Source organism: Motacilla alba, chromosome 2 (genome assembly GCF_015832195.1).
Source record: "Motacilla alba alba isolate MOTALB_02 chromosome 2, Motacilla_alba_V1.0_pri, whole genome shotgun sequence".
Taxonomy (NCBI): Eukaryota; Metazoa; Chordata; class Aves; order Passeriformes; family Motacillidae; genus Motacilla; species Motacilla alba.
The window spans coordinates 135,627,230-135,648,150 of NC_052017.1; the positions used below are offsets into that span (position 1 = coordinate 135,627,230).

Here is a 20,921-nt window from a genome sequence, read left to right on the forward strand (position 1 = left end):
CATGCAATTTTTTAAAACTTCTGCTTTAGACACTACCATGGCTCCTGTTGGTATCTTTAAATATGTTGCTGGGTTTAAAGTTAGAAAAAATATTACTAAAATATGAAATTACTAAATTGACTGTGTTCTGCCCACTTTAATATTATCTGCCTTGAATTTTGCCATAATCACGAAAAACAGTTCTCTGATTAATCTAAAACATGCAATTCCAGAAGATTGGGTACTCAGAATTTGCAACCTTGAAGGGACAAAGAGAATGTTGTCATGCAACTTGTTATTGTCTGTTCATCATATTGCTCTTACAATGCAAAATTGCATTGTTCTGTAAAAAAATAGGATATGGCTGAAAAAGATATGAAGAGGCCACATAGGAATTTCTGAGACAATCTCTTTAGGTATTTTATTCACTTATTAATATTTATGCAAATTAATTTTATAAGATGAGATCTGTGTGCCAAACTTATCACCTTATCCTTATTGCCTTGTATAGCAGTCATCTTGCTTGCACGCTTGCTCAACCCACCTCCTGGTCTTTTGGCTTTGTTGCCAAATTGATGAAACATGGACTAGATAAGTGGAGTATGAAATGGATGGAAAACAGGCTGGTGTGCCAGGTTCAAAGAGTGCCCATGATCCAAAACATAGGCAGGAGCTGATTAGCAGCAGTGTCCCTCAGGGGTGGTCGTTGACTTCAATTAAAGATGGGGACCATGAGACAAAGTTAGCTTTTGGAAAGTTTATGGACACTGGCTGATCAGTTGATATGCTCTAGTGCAGTGATGCTATTTAGGGAGGTCTCAGTGGGCTGGAGAAACAGGCTGAGACAAACTTCTGTCGATTCTAAAAAGGAAATTCATCCTGGACAAATGAATCCCAAGAAACAATTTACCAGAAAGCAGCTTTACAGAAAAGGAATAGAGAAGACAAAAGCTCTTTTAGGAAGCATGTGTGCAGCAAAAGCACAAAGATAGCAATAAGAAGACGCAACAAGCAAAACTCCACATGTATTAAAGAAAAGTTTCACTTTAAGTGTGGTCAAACATTTTATTAATTTTTTTTAAGAGGGCTTGTTATCTCTTTGACTGTTTTGTGACCAGGCAATTGGACTAGAGGTCTTCAGAGGTACTTTCCAAGTTTAACTATTCCATGAATATTTTTAAACTTTGCAAATTCACACTAAATACACACAGATCTAATTTTAAAATAAAACCACTGCTTAAAGACTGGTGTTTTTTTTGCATTAGAACACTAGAATGCAAAAGAGAGCTTCTCTGCTCCCACTATGTCATCATCTGGGTTTTAGAATTTTAAGTAGATGATTTCTAGAAGTCTAATTCTCATTTTTTCAGAGTTTGTCCAGCAGTTTGAAAGGCTCTATTAAAAGTATGAAATCTAACTGAAGGGTTTATGAACTTGTCTGACAGACCAGGTGAGCTTCTCAACACGTCGATAAAAAATTTATTCTGAATGAACAGGATGTAAGAAAGGGAAAGAATGCAGCATGCCATTAAAAGCACTGCATATACTTTGATTTATCATAAATAAATAATAATTTATTAGGCTAGATTTGCTTAAAATCTGTGGGAAATGTTGCTTCTATCTTCTCTTTAAAATGCTACTTAAAGGAAGAGAGAAAAAACCTTTCATACTTGTTATGTGATTTATTTATTCTCATAGTTGCATGACATTATCCTAAATATCATCATCAGGATAATAAAACAGTGACGAGTTCTTAGTGACAGCACACTGTAGAGCTATAAAGCTACAAACTTGGAGCACTTAGGTACAATTTTTCACACAGCCTTTGGAGATGTGGTAGGCTAAAAATAGGTAATAGCCTTAGGTATTCATATTGGATAATTCAAATATAAATACAAGGTTTTAAAACATCTTTTTCTCTAAATGTTTAATTTGTATCTATGTAACAATCTATTTTTTTTTACTTGAAAGCAAGAACTCCAGTGTTTTGTGTCTTTCACCTCTATTTCAACATATACACATACCTCCATGGAGCATTTCAACAACTGGAATTGAGAGATTCAGAAACCAAATTTCAGCATATATATATATATATACATATGCTTATACATGTTGGTTTGTTTATTTGTTTTTCTTGCATGCCACCATACTTTGTGGTGGAAATAAGTGAGCATTACAGAATACCTAAAAATGACTGTTTCCTGAACTTTCTTTTTTTTTCCTGTCTAATTCATTTTAAAGAGCATAAACCAGGAGAAGGTATCCAGAGTTCCACAACTACAGGGAGATTGGAACATAAATGAATTATTCCTTCATGGTATTTCTGAACACCACATATTCTGCTTTGTAAGCACATGTCTAAATCAACTTGCTTAATTAGGAGTGGGATTAATTTAATTTATTTTGGCCATGCAAAAGTTGGGTGTCTTATTAATAAGCTTGTTCCCCAGATTCCCTCTACAATCACAAGGGAGAAACTTTTACTTAAGATCGACACTTAATGTTCTCATCTACTGGAACAGAAGGAAACACATGATTTTTTTTTCAATTGAGACAGAAATGTTATATTAATAATTTATTTTAAATGTGTAGTCTATTTTATTATTAAATCTGTTGGTAAATTTTATTTTTACTTGCTTGTTGTCATATATTTACCTCAAAGAGGAGGTGGATTTTTTTTTTAATAAATAAATTTGTCAGAATAAGAATCCTCAAACACATAATTATCTTTTTTTTGAGGGAAAAATTAAAAAATAGTTATGCAAGAAAGAGACTGGAGAAAGAATATCTCAATACTGTTTGTAATTATAGAATTAATACATTTCTGGAGAGTTAACATATATTCCCCATATATTGAAACTGAATTTCTTAATCACAGCTTTCTGTCATGTCTTCTGTAGCCATAAGGGTTTTTTCATGTGCCTGACTCTAGCCCATCACAACTACTGTCAAAAGCTGAGTATGTTTCCAGGTTTTTTATTTCAGAGGGGCTCTATGTGTATCCTACCCTCCATTCTCAACTCTGTTTGTCTCTTTAATCTGTTTATTTTTTTAATATTTTTCATTACCCCTCTTCAGCCTTTTTTTTTCTCCTTTTAGAGTATCAATATTGTTTATGAACTGTATATTCCAGTACAAGAAGTGGGATTTTTTTCCTGTTATATATTCAGGCACCTCAGTCACAGAAGTGATCACATCATTCCCCATGAAAATTTGTGGAGTAAGCAAAAATTCTGGGAATGATGCCTTTATATATGCCTGATTACCTGCAATGCAATCTTGAGAGCTTTCTGCAAAATAGTGGCCTATCACAATTCCCCGTAAGGTCACGTATAAGCACTAAAGTTCTTTGTGATGTATTAGAGTTGATAAAGCAAGAAAAGAATATCTCATGTTTGAAGGAACCCGTGGGTTTCGGGCTGTAAATCCCCCCGGCTAGCTTAGGATTTAAGCCCACACGGATCCTACATGGGCATAGTAAAGGATGAGAAGCGCTCTTTCTCCACGTGGTTCCGATGTCCTGTTTATTAGCTGGAAGGGGACATCTACATCGTAGGGTTTCCAGGTGAAAAAAGAGCAGGAGCTCCAAACTCAAGGGACATTTATACCCGCAGTATGGAAGGTGGGGACGGAAGGCCACAGCCAAGGGGACACCAGTGAGGAGGAGCGAAGGGAGGGGCTGCAAGGGACAGACCACCTTATCCAAGGGATACCATGGGAACAGTTCACCCGGTGCAGAACATCTAAATACCTATATAGTGCATCACAACACATGTTTTATTCTATTGTAATAATTGTAAACTCAGAGTTTGGGAAATATTGTCTTGACTAACTAGTAAGCTGTGATTTGTGAATGTAATCCATTAAATTCCTATTAAAACATTTTTCTGGGAAATGGACGAACCTCAGATGTGTCTAATACCTAATATATGCAGCATAACAGGTGCAAGAGTGACTCTGTGTGTAGCACAAACCTGTGAATGATCATCTGAGAGCTTTTTTTCTCTAGTGAAGAGAGAGAAATACAGAAAGCTATTTTATTCTTTCTCTTGGCACTGCTAGTTCAGAGTAATCACATGCAATCAGTCAAACAATTTGGGCTAGATAAAGAATTAAGAGACAATTCTTGATCACAAATTCCAAGATGGGGATGAATGCAGCTCATGCTCAAACTGTTCAGCCGGTGAGAGACTCGTGAACATCTTAGATACACAGAGGTTGGATGTCTCTCTACCTGGTCAGAGTGACAGAAAGTGTTTCAACACAATTATTACACACTTATGAGCTGAGTTTGTTTGTAAAATAAAACTCCAGATTGTGTTTTGGTCTGCAATGAGGAATGGTTTTGGAGCAGATGAGTTGTTTTAATTTGGATGAAGCTAAATTTGAAGATACACTACTGAACTACGCTAGAATGACTTTGAACTAAGAATATCTCTAAACAGTGTTGCCAGCAGCGGTTCATTACCAGCTGTTTCAATCCATGTATCACCTCCCCTTAGTTCTGTGTGATGTGCTCACACAGAAATAACTGAAGGACCCACAAGTGAGACTTAGTATCTCAGATAGCCATATAACCATATTTTCTAATTTAGACTTTGAAGATGAGGTCACCAATCCTGCAGAAAACAAATGCCATTCCACAGGCAGAAGTATTTACTCTGGGAAGTTGTTTATCTTACACAGCTTCTGCTTGGTGACTTGAATAAAGTGGGGCAGAATCTTGTTTAGAATCTTAGGAGCCAAGCCATGCAAAAAATTAATTTCCCTTCCACCTAAAACTTGTTCCTAAGAGCATTCATTAAACAAATTCCTATGTTTTGAGCAGTAGAGTTAAAGGAGATGATCCTAAATCATCTTTTTATGAGCTGTACAATACAGTGCAAATGCTCCTACAGTGCCACAGAAACCATTAAACCAGCATTCAATCATATCCAGAAAAGATGTAAACACAGATCTTTCTATAAGTGTCCTTTATGTGGGATATAAAAAAGTTTTGATTCATCTTTTTAATAATAAGGAAAGAATATATTTAATCCATAAATCAGATAATTAAATATTCTAAATTGAGTATTCCAGCTTCAAAAGCAGGAAGTTACTACCAGGGTCAAAAAGTTTCTGATAGTTCATAAGCCCAGGTGATTTAACAGGTGACTGAAATGTTCTAAAACGACAGCTCTAATTTCGTGGAGGAAAGATACCTTGAAACATAGCATTAAAAGTTGGACAAGGTTATCAGAGACTCCACTGACGCTGGAAACAATATAATAAATGCCTTGAGATTTCTTGGTGTTAACAGTGATTTCTAAATTTGATGTCCTTATGCATACCAAGTCAAATATAATTAAAGAGTCTGAATCTCAAACCTGGAGAATTAAGGAAAAAAGGAATCTTTTTTTTCTTTTTTTCTCCTTTTTTTCTTTCCCCATAGCCCACAGTCATGTCAGCAGCTTCAAGCCTTCCAAATTTCAAGCTCTTCATAACACAAATCATGTCCAAAATATTATTATAAACTTATTTAAACCAACATATTCTTCCAAACTCCTATCACTTTAAATAAAGGCTTTCTAGTACTGCTGGTCTTTCAAATGTGCATCAGCTTGAGCCAAGCCTGACTGCACCTTCAAAATTCAAGCTGTCTCAGGACCCACATAATACCTTTACCTATATGGACACTGCAGTCTCCCTGAATCTCTAATGCTGTTTGACAACCAGGTGAGCCTGGTATTTGCTATTTTAAATCCAACCTTCTATAGAACTTTTCCTGAAAAAGAAAGAATAAATTACCTACAGCATTTTCATGGTCTTCTACCAACAGAAACACTGCTGATAGCATTTCTTAAACCTATTTTTAACTCTCCTTTCCTAACAGATATTTAGAAACATGGTCATTGTAATTCTTAAGTAAATTCTAACCACCGACTCCATTTGTTGATTTTGCATGACTTCATGGTTTCTATCTAAGTTTCTGACTAAGTTTGTCAGTTATTATTTGAAGATTAAAATGGGAAAATATTAGGAATAAATCAAAGAATCAGAATTTCATTTGGGACAACAAATCCTTTCAAGGAAGAAGTTTAACATCTTGCATAACCAGGGTTTTCTAGGTTGCATAGGCCGGTCTCTGTGTTAAGGAAACTTCCCCATCCAACCATCCTGGACTAACTCTGACAGTCACACATGAACAACCAAAGCCTGGACCAAGGCTCCTTCACAACCACACACCCCACACGCACAGTCACAACTAGTTTCCTCATCAGCTTGACCCCATCTCATACATCAACTGAACTTATTTTAAAACTCTTGTTTACTCTGTAACCTGATATAGTCTCTTTTTTGAGGGGTGGGTGGGGATGGTAAAGGGAGGAAGAGGGCAACAGTGGACATGAAGATTTTTCTTAAGGGTTTTTATCTGATTTTACTATCAGATAGGTTAGAATTATAGATAGGTTATCAGAAAAATAGTTTATGGATCGTACTACTAGATACACTGTAGTTCTTAGGGAGATAACTGATATTGGTTTAATGAGATAACATAATTTTACTTTTTCTTATTATTTTGTTTTGTCGATTTATACTAGTTGTTAAAACCATCCAAAGCACTACACTTTTCTGACCGTGTCCTGTTGGAAGCCTTAAGAGTTATTTTATCTCCAGTTCATAAGTAATAATCTTTTTTCCCCATAATATGAACTCTTCACTTTGGAACAGGTATTATTTCTTAAGTATTTGCTCAGAGCTTTGGCAATGAGTATGAAACTCAGGCCCAAATAAATAAATTGACATACAGTTTCAGACAATTTCTGAAACGCAGTAGAAAATGGATACTGTGACAATATCTAATCATGCTGGCAATGCAGTCCAGCTGGGAAGAAGGGTTTTGAAAATCTTAATTTCATTTAGTTTGCATGTTTAGGGCTTGGAGCTTTTTGGAACCTTTTGGTTCTTCTAAGATTTTTATACTATATCAGACCACATACTCCTTTATGTATACATGTGAATACAGTGAGACAGAAAAAACTTCTCAAAAAGAACAAATTATGAGAACCTTGGACTACACACAAGGGCTGCTCATGCAGTGAAAAATCTTACTAATAGTAATTCAGTTCTTAATAGCATTTCTATTAAAAAGATTATTCAGATGATTTGAGGTAAAATGTGTGTGTTTCATTTGTTGGTCTGCAGAATAGTGTGCAACCTGCTTTGTTGCAACTGTTAAGGATATGGTTGTTCAACAGAGAACAGCACTTCTGGTTTGCCTTGTCTTTTAACTGAAATCTTCTGAAGAGGGGGGAGATTGTTCCTATGTTAAAAGTTAAATTTTTTTATTTTGCCTTTTAGTTTCACTAAATTATAGACTATATTAATTAAACTAAATTTTAGATTTATAGTTTCAAATCACCAAGAATATTTTGATAGTTCCTAAGGATATGGCCAAATCTTTAATCTGTCTTATTTTTTTACTTTTGCTAATTTTTTCCAATAAATATTTTTATTTGTTTGCTTGGGTTGGGTTGGAGGAGTGGGGAGGGTGTACCATAATTGATAAGTTTGACATTGATGCAGAATTTGCCTCATCATTTGGTAATATTTTGTCCATACACTTGAATCTCATTACCCTGCTCTTTGCTAAGGCAATATTCTTTTTTTCTGTTGAAGAAAGTATTGCACTGTAATCACTTGAAAAATTTAAAGAACACTGTCAAAGAATAGCTTCTGTTTTCTTTAGCATTATACAGATTACGTTTTACCAAAACAACGATGGAATATAAATAAGAATGAGGATTCTATATTTATATATTTAGCAAGATTTTAAAATTCATCTCTGCAAATGAATTGCATCTCAGACTGCATTTCAGAATATGTCCAGCCTGTAATTGAAGACACCAGCTCACAAATAATTTTTTCCACATTCATACACATAGGACCAAAAGACAAGCACTCATCAGTCAAGAGTCTTCTCTCTATCTGTCAATTATGAGATCAGGCAGATTACTGGAATGCTGTTAAGAATAAATATAATTTCCTTAACAAAAAACAGCAGCAAAAATCTCTCTTTTTATATTACTATGTTACAAAATGGGTATCTCTGGCCAGAAATGGGATAAGAGGGAAAGTAGGAACAGACAATAAGCTGACAAACTTGAAGTCAACTCCATTCTAGCAGTGTGTTTGTGCTATACAGATGGTTTGACTTGATGATCTTAGAAGTATTTTCCAACATTAATGATTTTATATATATACATATATATATATATATATACACATACATATGTATATATATATATATATATATATATATGCCACTCTTTCAAAAATATTACTTCTCTCTAGATACATTTCTGTGATGTTCAGTCAATTACAGGCTTGCAATAAAACCTCCAAAACACTTTCTTTTCCTTTGGTGAGGATTGTATACAATAGAATATGCACTTCTCTTACACTCATTGACTAAAAAATTAGAGATGTTCAACTGAGAGGAAGATAAGACCTTGAAGAAATAAAAGATAAGTCTCAAAATAGTTGTTCCTCCTGTACATTTGTGAACTCTACTGCAATCTGAATGTAGAAAAAAGGTTAACAGTCCTGAAAATGTACCTGTACTTGCAGGAAAGATCCCATCATATCTGTGCATGTGCATACATCCATAAAGGATGGCACATGAATGATAAACAAAGAAGACTAATGATACTGAAAATGATGAACAGAATATCTAGCTCCAAAGTAGTATTAACCAGAATGAATGAAAACCAGAATTTCTCAGTGGCAACAGAGAACAGAATAACTATGGCATCTAATTTATCTCCCATTGGAAAATGGCTTCGCCAGTCATGTGGTTGAATGTCAATTCCACAGTTTTCTTCTGTATTACTGGAGAATTCTGCAAAAAACAGCTCAATATACTGTTCTCCTATGTACAAAATTTATTGCAAGATGAACTCCACATACATTTGAAGATGTGCAACCTGTCACCTGTGTACGGTTTTGTAAAAATAAATCACATAAGCCTTAAAGGATGGATTTGTCAGTCCCACATTATTTTGCTTGATGTTTGGTATAAGATTACAAATATGGACTGATGAGTAATCAATCTAGCATATGAATGCAGAGAATAATTTTCATAGTGAATTCTTCACAAGACAAGGGGTTTGGGTTATGTTTCTTTGTACGTAGAAGACAAAACATGATAAGTCTTAGTCCCATTCAGTTTTGTTCACTTATTGGTAGCAAAAGAAATACGAAGGAAGGAAATTATACTTCTTATCCAGTCAATGGAGTCACATAATTTTGGCCCCCAAAAAACATAAAGAGGCAAACTATATTATTAAGCATAGGTTATTTGATCACCAGTCTTCCTCACATCCTCATTCTATGATTTGATATTTTGAATAAAATCATACACTTATGTATGTGGATATAGACCAAATTGTAATGTTTTTCTGTTGGTGTCACGCCTAAATGTTAGGAATTTACCTGGTACACAAAATAGCATACCCTGAATACTTTTGACAAATTTTTAGTGACTAATACAAAACATAAAATAAAGTACATCATGTTAATTAAATCTTCAAAGTGTCTCAGTTGAAATAATTTCAAGGATTTGTATTATTACATGAATATTTTGCTGTCTGGTGCTCTATTTTGATCAATAGTTGATTTAGATTTCAATGAAAGAGATTAGATTAACCAAAGGATAAAAAATATAAGGAAGTAAGAGAACCTTTTCTGAAAAAGAAAAGTAATTTTATTTATAATATTAAGAACCACACAAGTATAGTTTTGCACTTCCAAATTTACTTTGCTGTATACACAATTATAAATATTTGTGATGGACTTCTTCTGCAATTAAAATAACCCATTGGAATTGAAAATTTTATCCAAGCAACTTAAACCAGAGTGTTCAATTTTATTATTCTTTAACAGAAAACATAGCATCAGATTTTTCAGATTCAAAGAATAGCTTTCCCACATATAAAATTGAAATATGAAATTAAAATGTTAGTCTGAGACACACAAAATTTGAAATGTGGAACCGTATCAGCTTGATTTCTCTGAAACACCATGTCACAAGTCAGACAAAGTCACCTTTACATATGTAAATTTAGGACAGATGAGTAGACTTTCTATTTATACAAGTCAAAAGGGTTTGGACAAACAATGCTGCATGGGATTTAAAAGTCAGGAATTTCAATCTGAAATATAATTAAAATAAGTTATTTTTATGGTGACATGGTGGAAAGAAGGATTTGTTTATTTATAATGTTAAAATTATTTATAATGTAATTATAAGTCACCAATTTCTTTTGATATTTCCTTTCAGCTTTCCCTTGTTAATAATATAACTCCAGGTCTCTCTAGCTACAAGTCATTACTAAGGCATTTTACATGGAAGCATTAACTCATAGTATTTGCCTGCATAAAATGCACATACCCTCTACACTACTGAAGTAAGAGATGACAGCTACTAAGTTATTGTAATTTACAAACTTGTGACAGGAATGACATTTTTTTCATTGAAAGACATAAATGGTCACTCCTTTTACTAATATCTGCTTCTTAAAAGAAAGGTAATAGCCGATAGGAGAAAACAAATCTATTAAATGGTTTCTTTTTTTTTTAAGCCTCTTGATGCTAAAAGCAAAGCAAACCCACCCCTACCCCCAAAATCAAACAAAAAAAATCCCCAAACTAAACAAGAAAACACACATCAATACCACCTCCTACAAACCTAAAACAAAATTACTGAGCTAAATGTACAGGTGTGGACATCCACAGATATTTCCGATAGGAAAGTAGTGCTCCTGCAATCTATAAATCCAAAGAATTTTGCTCGAAGTTGAAAGAAATCAGCAAATCAGCATGTGAAAGTATTTTACATTAAAATTTCTTTCTGGTACGGAATAGACACAAGGAAGAAGAAACCCTATGTTAGTGACTTCATAAAAGTGAATAAGTTATGTCAGAAGTGATCCCTATACTACCAGTGGTAGGAAACAGCATTCTGAGAAAGAAACTTGTAAAATTCCCTATATGCATTTGCAAATCACCTTCAGGGTAAATATATCAGAAGCAGAGATCTTTGTTACTGTAAAGCTGAAGAAAAGAAAAAAAATAGAAATACAGGAAGCTGTTCATCATTAAAAGAATCTTCCTAAATGAGACTGTGGCTAATACGTCTGTCTTTGAACAAAAGAAATCCCACCAAAAAACAATAAGAAGAAGACAACAATGAAAACAACCAAAAAAAAAAAGAAAAAAGAAAAAAGAAATAAAATAAAAAAATTGAACACAAAACATTTAGAAGACATTGTGGCTATAAATCATAAAGATAGAAGGTTGACTTGCAAGCATTTAATCACCACAGTAATCAATGTAAGCAATATGATGCATTATAATTCTAGACAGGAAATTAATATTGTTAGACTTAAGCCATGCAAGCAGGTATATGCCTCAAGTGCTCTAGGCTTTTTCTATAGTATACAGAGGCAAGTAACTCCAAAGGGCTATTCATCCAGTCTTAAAATAAGGAGGAACAGCTAGCTGCAGTTTGACAGTAAACCCAAGCATTTTAAGGCATATCCTGTTACATAAGAAATACTGCTAGAGCATCTATTTACAAAACCTTCCCAATACTCAAAAAATATTTACAGTTTAGTTCTGCACTGACTGCCTTACAATGCTCAAAAATGCTCTATCCTGTGTGATGTTTAATTAGTCAGAAATGTGACTGCACTCTGAGATCTGAGCAGAATGTATTCTGTAATGCTGAGTGATTCAGCAGCGCAGCTATCTATTAGTGGTGAAATAATGGCTTACTAAAGATGAATACAGATCCTTCCTTTCTGCATGAAAGCCAAATGGTACCTGAAGTGTTAAAATTAGCAGAGAGAAAACTTTCCTGTAATACCAGAATCAAAAGCCATTGAAATCTGTGGAAAGGATCTGATTAAATTCATTGGGATTTGATCTAATAATACACACTTCACATATACTAGAGTGATTAAAAATATTATTTTAAACATGCACACAATTATTATAAGCAAATGTTTTACATTTTAGTGTTCTTACTCAACTAGTTTCAGTTCTCTGTCTTTTTTTCACAGATTCTACTTTCATCTTGGTGACATGAAGTGATATCAACTGAGGAAAATGTTTCACTGTGCCTAATATTTTGGTCTGACCCTGAGAAATACAGCTCATGTCTCTGGCAAATACATGATTGTTCCCTTCGTTTTCTCCTTCACTTGTCTTTAAGGTTTAGTTTTCTATTTTGTGCAGAATTTACTTAAAAAAAAAAAATACTGCTGATTTAATTGGTGTTTTTCCAGTATGAACTGGGCTCCTCATGCTCTGTCTCTGTCAGGTGAGAGAAAATATGCTGTAACAGGTATTTCCTGTTTGCATCTTGCTTCTGGCCTGTTGTCAACTTTTCACAATTCTTTAAGGATAGACCTCTGGCATCTGTTCTATAGCTACATTATTCACAAGCCATTTAGACATGTTCCAAAATCCTCATATTTTTGTCTTACTGTTGAATCACCAGAGGTTCTTATTTTCCTTTTACACATATATACAAAGTTTTTTAAATACTCTGCTTTATTATACATATTTTTCTACATTGATTTGCAGGATTTGTGGGCTCTGTTTTCTATCATGTTACTTCATTGAAGTCTCAAAGGAGACTGCAGAAACTGAAAAGTTGTAATGTTTAAGATTAAAAATTAAGAGATACTGTTGTGGTCATTTGCAGAGGCCCAATACAAAAATTAAAGACTTAAAGACACATAAAAGAAATATTAGACCAAAATTCTGCTCTGCCTAGTGATGACATGTGAAGTCAATTATTTCTTTGTTTACATTAGATGTATAACTGAAGCTTCACTAGTTTCTTTTAGTATACTTTCACTAGCCCTGGATAATTGGTGGAAAGTAGAGAAGAACAATCAGGCTGAGTTCCCTTATTTCATCTGAAATTCATCACTTTTATTTCCTCTTCTCAGAGTAATGTAAAATTTTGTTTAATTTATCCTTGTCCAACATAAAAAAAAATCTCCCATATTCTTTAATTCAGCATAAAATAAATAATTTCTTGCCCCTCTACTCTGACCTTGTGAGATGCCAGCTGGAGTACTGCATCCAACTTCATGGTCCCCAGCACAGAAAGGAAATGAGCCTCTTGGAGTGCTTGGAGTGAGTCCAAAGGAGGTCACCGAGATGATGTGAGAGACAAGACACGCCCCCCCCCACCACCATGAGGAAAGGCTGAGAGAATTGGGATTGTTCTGTCTGGAAAAGAGAAGGCTACAGGGAGTCCTAATTGTGGACTTCGAGTACATGAAGGAAGCCTACATGAAACACAGAGAGAGACTTTTGACAAGGGCATGGAGTGGCAGGACAAGGATCAAACTGAAACAATAAGTTTACATTACATATTAGGAAGAAATTCTTTACTATGAGCATGATGAGGCACTGGAACAGGCTGCCCAGAGAAGTTGTGGGTGACCCATAACTGGCAGTGTTGAAGGCCAGGCTGGATGGAGCTCAGAGCAACCTGTTCTAGGGAAAGGTGTCCCTGCCCATGGCAAGAGGATTGGAGGGTTGGAGCTGGATGGTCTTTAAGGTCCCTTACAACCCAGACCATTTAATGATTCTGTGATTATTTTCTCACTGAAGGAGATTACGAATGTTTAAACTATCAAAATAGTTGTAATATTTTATATGCAAATAACTTTTTGGGTATTTTTTTCCTCCACAAAAAGACAAGCTAACAAAAAATACTAATTGACATAATGAGCAAGAAAAATTTAATTGTGAAACTTTTTCCCTTAGGATCTTCTAAATTTTACAATAATAATAATGATAATAATAATAATAATAATAATAATAACAACTTCCACGACTTTTAAAGGATTGCTTTGGGCAGCCCTAGATAGAAACAATTCTAATATTACCTGCTGTAATACATAATAATAATTAAATATAATTTTCTTTCTACTTTTTATACAACATTTCATCTTCTTTAGGTTTTTCCATCCACCCTTTAATTTGGTGAAGGATGCTATCTCACCTGCCTTTTGTACCTCTCGACAAAAATTGTTTTTCTGATTATTTGGATGGCTTATAGAGGAGTCAAATATAAATTATACCACATTATCAGTGGTGAAAATTTTTGCTCATTAAAGGACAGATGAAAAATTGTGTAAGAACAATTGATAAAATGAAATAAAAACTGTAAGGAAGGTAATAAAAAACTAATAGGAAGGTTTAACCCATTTTTGGAAACACATTTTTTGTTTAAAGGGTAAGAATATAATAGAGAAGAAAATAAAGCATTCAAAGTCTTAAAAGAGTTTGAACGTAAAATATCTGTTGTCATCGAATAACATTCCTCTTGAGGTAAAAGGGTTGATAATCCAGTTAAATACTCTTACTTCATAAAATGGCAAGAGGAAAGTAAAAGTAGATACCTCCCTTGTGTGAGCTTTCTGTTGGTTACTTACAGTGTAGCTAGAGTATGAAGACACCATCTGTTTTACTCAGACAATATTATGTACTCAACAAAAGTATACAAATACTTGGAACAAAGTTGCAAAGAATTGTCCTTCTTTATCTGCCATCTCCTCAAATATTTTTCTTTATTGGTTAGTGAAATAACATGTCCATAGACCAATAGTGTTATTCAGGTTGTGTAGCTATTTGCACATTACTTTAAAATCGTTACTTAGGGGAAAAAAAAAAACAAAACAAAAAAAAACCAAAAAACCCTCTGTTATTCTACTGAGAATATACACCCAAACTGTGCCACATCAACAGTTGGAGAAGGATCATTCTGATTTTGAGAATCTGGACTAAAGACAAAGAGTAATGCTGAGGCAGCAAAGCTTCATGGATTCTTTAGTGTCATTAGAATTCAACAGATTGCAAAACCATGGAGAAGCAAATAAAAGGCCTATCAGATAAATTTCTAAACCCTCTTTTCATATAAATCACTGCAACTGCATCAGTAGCTGTTTTATAACTTTACTCCCATGTACTATCCATTTTTCCTTGTAACTCCATTTTTATTCTGCATCAATCTATTTTACCACTCAGCTTTAAAGCACTGGACTAAATAAGTCCAGTGCATAATTGTCTCCCTCTCTGGCTTCAACATTAAATATAAAAGCATGTTTGAGAATGGAAACACACGTGAGGATCTCTCAAACAGGCTCTGGAAGGGGGTAAGGTTGTAAAATGGCAAAAATACCTTGGAAGCCAAGGGATTAAAACCTCTATTCACAGCTTCCAAAATAACCTGATGGAGCAGAAGCACTCTGTCACTACAAATTAAATATCTTTCACTTTTTACTCTCATTTACATAATTCATTCTTCCTTTAAATTACTGTATGCACATACATGTATTTGTACACACAGAAAGAATAAGAGTAGGGAAAAACAAGGGCTAATACAACTACCAAGCACAGGAAGCACAATGAGGTAAATAGTGTTAACATTGAGTCTCTGTGTCAACCCATGTTAGAAACGTTGCTACCACTACATAAAATTATATTAGACTAGATCTTGCTAATCTTAAAAAAAAATACATATCAACTTCATTGACCCGAGGAAAAAGAAGGTCAAAATGGACCTGGCTCAATGATTTCTTCTGTTTCAGCAATAAAATGTCTAAAGGGATTTAATAACAGTTAGGCAACTGTTTAGATTTGTCATCCTGCTGCCTGTAATGAGATGATATAGCACTGGAAGGCAAAAGGGAGAAGGACATTGCTATTCCTGTGGAGTTCTTTCCTGCTTCATCCCACACAATCACAAAAGAAATGAAAACTCACCACAGATGTCTCTGAAAGCAGAAACTCTTACTGATTAGAAAAGGATGGAGATTTTAACATGCCTACTTCACCTCCTTCATGAAAAACACTAATCATAGTTATAAGCATTCTTGCACTGCCCCAGCTGCCTTTGAAAACCAACACTAGCAAAGAACATGGTATTTCATTGGTTTTGTTTGTTTGTTTCTTTAAGATAAAAATATAGCTTTACAACAAATCTTTAAGTCTGTGCCAGTTCTTTCCATTAAAACATCAGAAATGTAGTCACTGATTTCAAGTGTTTCCAGCATGACAATTTTCTGTGAGTGAAATGTCTTATAAAATAAATTAAAAATTAAATTAATCCACTTACTTGAAAACTGTATGGCGAATCCAGATTTACTGATATAAAAATCTGTGTCAAACTGGATAGTTACTATGTTGAGTGTACTGTGAATGCCTTCAGGAATAAGGGAGCCACTAATTTCTTTGAGCAACATCTCATTCTCAGGTGGACCATCCCAAACTCGAAGAATGTCATGGGATGCCTCAGTATCAAAAGCAAGAAATTGGAGGCTGAAAGAACATCATGATTTTATTGTCAGCTTTATTGTCAACTCAACAACATAACTTCAATAACAAAACTAAGCAAGCAAGAGAAAAAAGCAAATAAAATTTAACTTCAAAGGGCAATTTTTTATAATGTTTCACACATTTATCTTTGAAGCATGAGACCCCAATACAAAAATGAATTTGAAAGAAAAAAACCTTAGAATATTTGAATTTGTCCACCATAAAGTAATATATCACTTTAGCCATTCAAATAATCTATAAGTATCTACACAATGTTTTCAGAAGAGAGTTTCCATTTTTCTAAGACAATATTATATTATCACATGCCCATCAAAACTAATTAACTAAAAAGAGATGTGAAAATGCAGGTTGTGTTGTTTTGTTGTTTTGTGTTTTTTTTTTTTTTTTAATGTAGTCTTTCACTAAAGAGTTCTTCTGCCTCCAGCATTTCACAAAATTATAACCAATTTTAAAGCTCAGTCTTCTTTGGATAATGCTTATTAAAAAATCAACAGTTTCAACCCAAACCTAAAATGCCAAAACCTGAGATCTGCACCTTAAGTTTTTCACCCAAAATCCCTTTTTTTCCTCCACTCTATAGAGTGATTTGGTTATTATGGCTCTAAGATTTGGTTATTATAGAAAAAAAAAAGTTACAATTTTGAGATTCATTTTCAGTACCTGACAATATTTCCTGGGTCTACTTCAATCACCCACATGCAACGCAGATTGTTGTCATAGGGAAAAGGATAGCCAGGAGACAAGATTCTTCCTGATGACTCTCCTTTAAACCGTCCTCCACATTCAGCTAATAAAAAACAACATTATGAAATGATCTTACAGCTAATCATCTGAACAATCAATTTATACATCTACTCTTTTGTTGAACAGGTTACATAATTAAACTGATCATATGCCATAGTATTAAAAAACCGCATATAAAGAGTCACATATAAGCATTTCAACCCTTGCTTCACCTACTTACTCAATCCCAATTTCCTCTAAATTAGGATGAAAAAAAAACTACAATAATATTTAACTCTTGTCTTCTTATCATTCTCCTATGGGAATAATGAGGCTATAGGTAGCTGCAAAACTTATGAAGTTATAGCAATATTGTAAAGAAACAGGAATGACAAAAATAAAAGACTACTTTATATCTCTTCATATCTGGTTTTATTTTATTTAATCTATTTCACATAAATATATGAGGTTTTTCTGGCTTATTGATATTTACATATAAGTTAAAAAAAAACTAGTTTTACAATGCCTTTTTCAAAAAAAAATTTATAATGATTATTTTCTGACATTAACTAGATTTGCATGTATTACGACTTTCAATATGCACAAATATTTAAGAACTGCTATTTTTAACCTAAAAAGGCAATACTGCTTAGATAGACTTAGATGAGATAGATGCAGAGAAGACTGTAAGTGCCTGTGTAAATAGATCTCTACACATATCAATCATATCAGATCACGCACATCAGATTTTACATAGATATAACAATCCTTACAATATTTTTTCTTTCTTGCATTCAAAAAATAAGTAAAGAAATAAAAAAAATAGAAGAATGTAATACCAATGCATGATGGTAGAGGATAATCCCATGCCCTTCTTTCCCCAGTCATACACTTGAGAAGGCTACTTCCATGGAGTGTGTAACCTGGATTGCATCCATAAATTATAGTACTTCCAGCAAAATGACCTTGGTCACTAATTTTATATCCAAACTGTGGCACACCTGGGTCCTCACAATGTGACAGCTCAAAACCTGTGTGAGGAATAAAATGTTGTATTTACAGAATCAAACAGATAAATACATTAAAGAAATTCAGATTTTCTGGTTTTCAGTGGAAATCAATATTTTTCAGACTACCTATAACATCTTTAGGATTTGTTCTCTGTTATTAAGCAGTCTAAGTAGGATAACTGCCTATACACCTTTCCCAGAGCATGAAAAAGCTGTGTCATAAATTCAGTTTTCTTAAGAGTTCAATTAAAGACAGGAAAAATCCATTATCAATATCAATCAGTTTTTAAATTTTATGATAAATTATAAACTAGAAGCTAAAGGGCCTGTCCATGTACTTATGAATAGACATTTAAAGGCTCATAAACAAAACAACAAGCAGATTTCTCATTATTTTGCATTGTAACAACAGCAGCACTACAGTACCAGTGGCACCAAAGGAAAACTGCTATTTTCATCAATCCCTATGCTAATTTTTTGTTCAGTAGCTCATAAATTTAAGAACTACATGCAGGAATCAATGAAAATGATGATAGAGAGATTTCAAGCCAAACAACTTGGACATTTTTGAGACTTAAGAGACAGGAAGCAAGAAGAAAACAAAATAACAATGCATTACATGGAAACAGGGAGGTATACTAACTTATGGGTAAAAATAAACTGCGATTTGGGAGAAAAATTTTCTATTCCAAATCAAGTTTTCTGTTATCAACTAAGAAGCAACTTGAAATCTCACTTTGTTCCAAATCAAATAATTTTACCAATATCATGTGCCTTAGAATGTATATAGACAAAAAAAATAGAGCCTTTGTATCAGATTGCTGTTCCTATACATAGGTAATATGGGAGGAAATGAAGGGGTTTTCATGTCTACTTTGTTCAACAAATCATTCACACAGTATCTGTCCATCTGGTCAACAGTTGGTCGCCCTTCATAATCTCTCCTCAGATGGTGCATTACTATTCTTTATTGAAAAAATCTTCTTTATTTTACAGGCAAAATACTTGTAAATGCACTGTAAATGTCGGAGAAGGCTGCCCAGAAAAAAAAAAAAAAAAGAAGTATATCAAATGCTGTGTCTTTGTGGTTCTTCCTTCAGCTCATTTCATGTGTGACTGAACATGTCTCAGCCTCCACAACCTCTGAGCTGAACTTTTCTCATTCCTAAACTATTGTTTCTTAGTACAGTGTGTACTGCAGAAGCTCTGAACGACATTAATGTGAGTCCTAGATGAAGAACCATTTTTGATAATGCTGGTCTGGACACTTATTGACCAGTCAAAACTACCTCTTTTCTAAGAAAACTGACCACACTGTGAAAAGAAGTTCAAATCTGCCTTGATCCCTGATATGTCCTCATTTCTGGACAGCCTTTTTACAGACACAGAACCAAAGTCAACTTTTTAACTGATCACCCTTTTGAGCGTGAACATGTAACTCCGTTGCTTAGCAGCATTTTTGCTGCCTTAACTGTGTGTGGCCAGAGCAGGCAGAGGGCATGGTGCCTCAGCCAGGGCATGGTGAGGCAGTTTGTGTGGGACAGCACACAGGGAGAACACCTCTTTGAAGGATAAAGCTTCCATGGGCCCAGTAGAGAGACTTGAACTCCTCATAACTCAGCCCTGGTTTTTGAGCATCTGCACCGCTCAAGGGTGCTCATCCAACCTGACCATCAAGGCAGAATGGTGGGCACTCCTCAGAGCACAGGCTGCAGCTCTGACTGGGAGGTCTGCACCATCTCTCCTGGTTTATGGATCCACCCAGACAGAGCTCAGACTGAGCACTTCCTGGTATCCAATCTAAATGTGCCCTCTTTTCATTTGAGGCCAGTACCCGTTGTCCTGTTATTACATGTTCTTGTAAAGAGTCCCTCTTCATTTTTCTTGTAGGCTCTCTTTAGGCACTGGAAGATCCTAAAATGTCTCTCCAGAGCCTTCGCTTTTCCAGGCTGAAGACCCCCAGATCTCTCAGCCTTTCTTCATACGAGATGTGCTCCAGGCCTTTGATCATCTCTGTTACCTTCTTCTGGACTTCATTTTTTTCTTTAAATTCTACCACTATCAACAAAAGAAGACTCATCACTCTTCAGGCTAAGAATTCTTCAGGCTAGGAAAGTGTACTCTAATATAAATGTCTCAAAAGAGAGGAAATGTTATTGATAAGGTTCAAGTGCTGGGCTTGGTTCTACCTATAAAAATATGAAAAATTAAATTCCTTGACACATATAGTAACACAGCACTGAACATCCTATCTTTAATCAGGGTACAGTTCTATTCTATCACATGCTATTACAGAATATAATTATGCAACTTTAATCTGAAAAATAATTACATACTCTTTTATTATCTTGGAGTATTTTCCTTTCACACAGGAAGAATAATGCTCTTTTTTATTAGAATTAGTTTTAAAAACATTATGCTGGGCTTTTAAATGAACAATTTTTGAACAGGTGAAAAATGAATGACTTGAGCACACAAGGAGAAAGAAAATATGTTGATAGCTGCATTGCAGAATTACCTTTTAACACTGTCCTGCTTGATAAAAATTAGTTCTGCATAATAATTTAGTGATGGCAAAAAAAAATTATACACTAAAAAGTCTTATACACTACATGTCAATAGTCACGTGCTACAATTTTCAGAAACTGACACTTGGTAGAGTAGATGTATATAGCTTCTTCATTTGCCCTCTAAGCCAGATATCACAAATATGTTTTTCCTCTCCTCATCTTCATAGTTGAGGTCCATATAAAGGTTTTTGTTAGGAACTTTATCATTTTGGCTCTAAACAATAATCCAAACTCA

General features: G+C 34.3%; 1 protein-coding gene across 6 annotated transcripts in view; it reads right to left on the bottom strand.

Moving 5' to 3' along the window:
• Nucleotides 1–20,921, bottom strand: part of CSMD3 (CUB and Sushi multiple domains 3) — a 580,220-nt gene that overhangs the window by 179,690 nt on the left and 379,609 nt on the right. For all 6 annotated transcript variants that reach the window (XM_038122727.1, XM_038122755.1, XM_038122747.1 and 3 more), the window contains 3 exons: nt 17,946–18,137; nt 17,044–17,170; nt 16,163–16,365 (listed from right to left, as the gene is read on the bottom strand). In XM_038122727.1, coding sequence (XP_037978655.1) covers nt 16,163–16,365; nt 17,044–17,170; nt 17,946–18,137 — 522 coding nt within the window. The remainder of the gene's footprint in view (nt 1–16,162; nt 16,366–17,043; nt 17,171–17,945; nt 18,138–20,921) is intronic.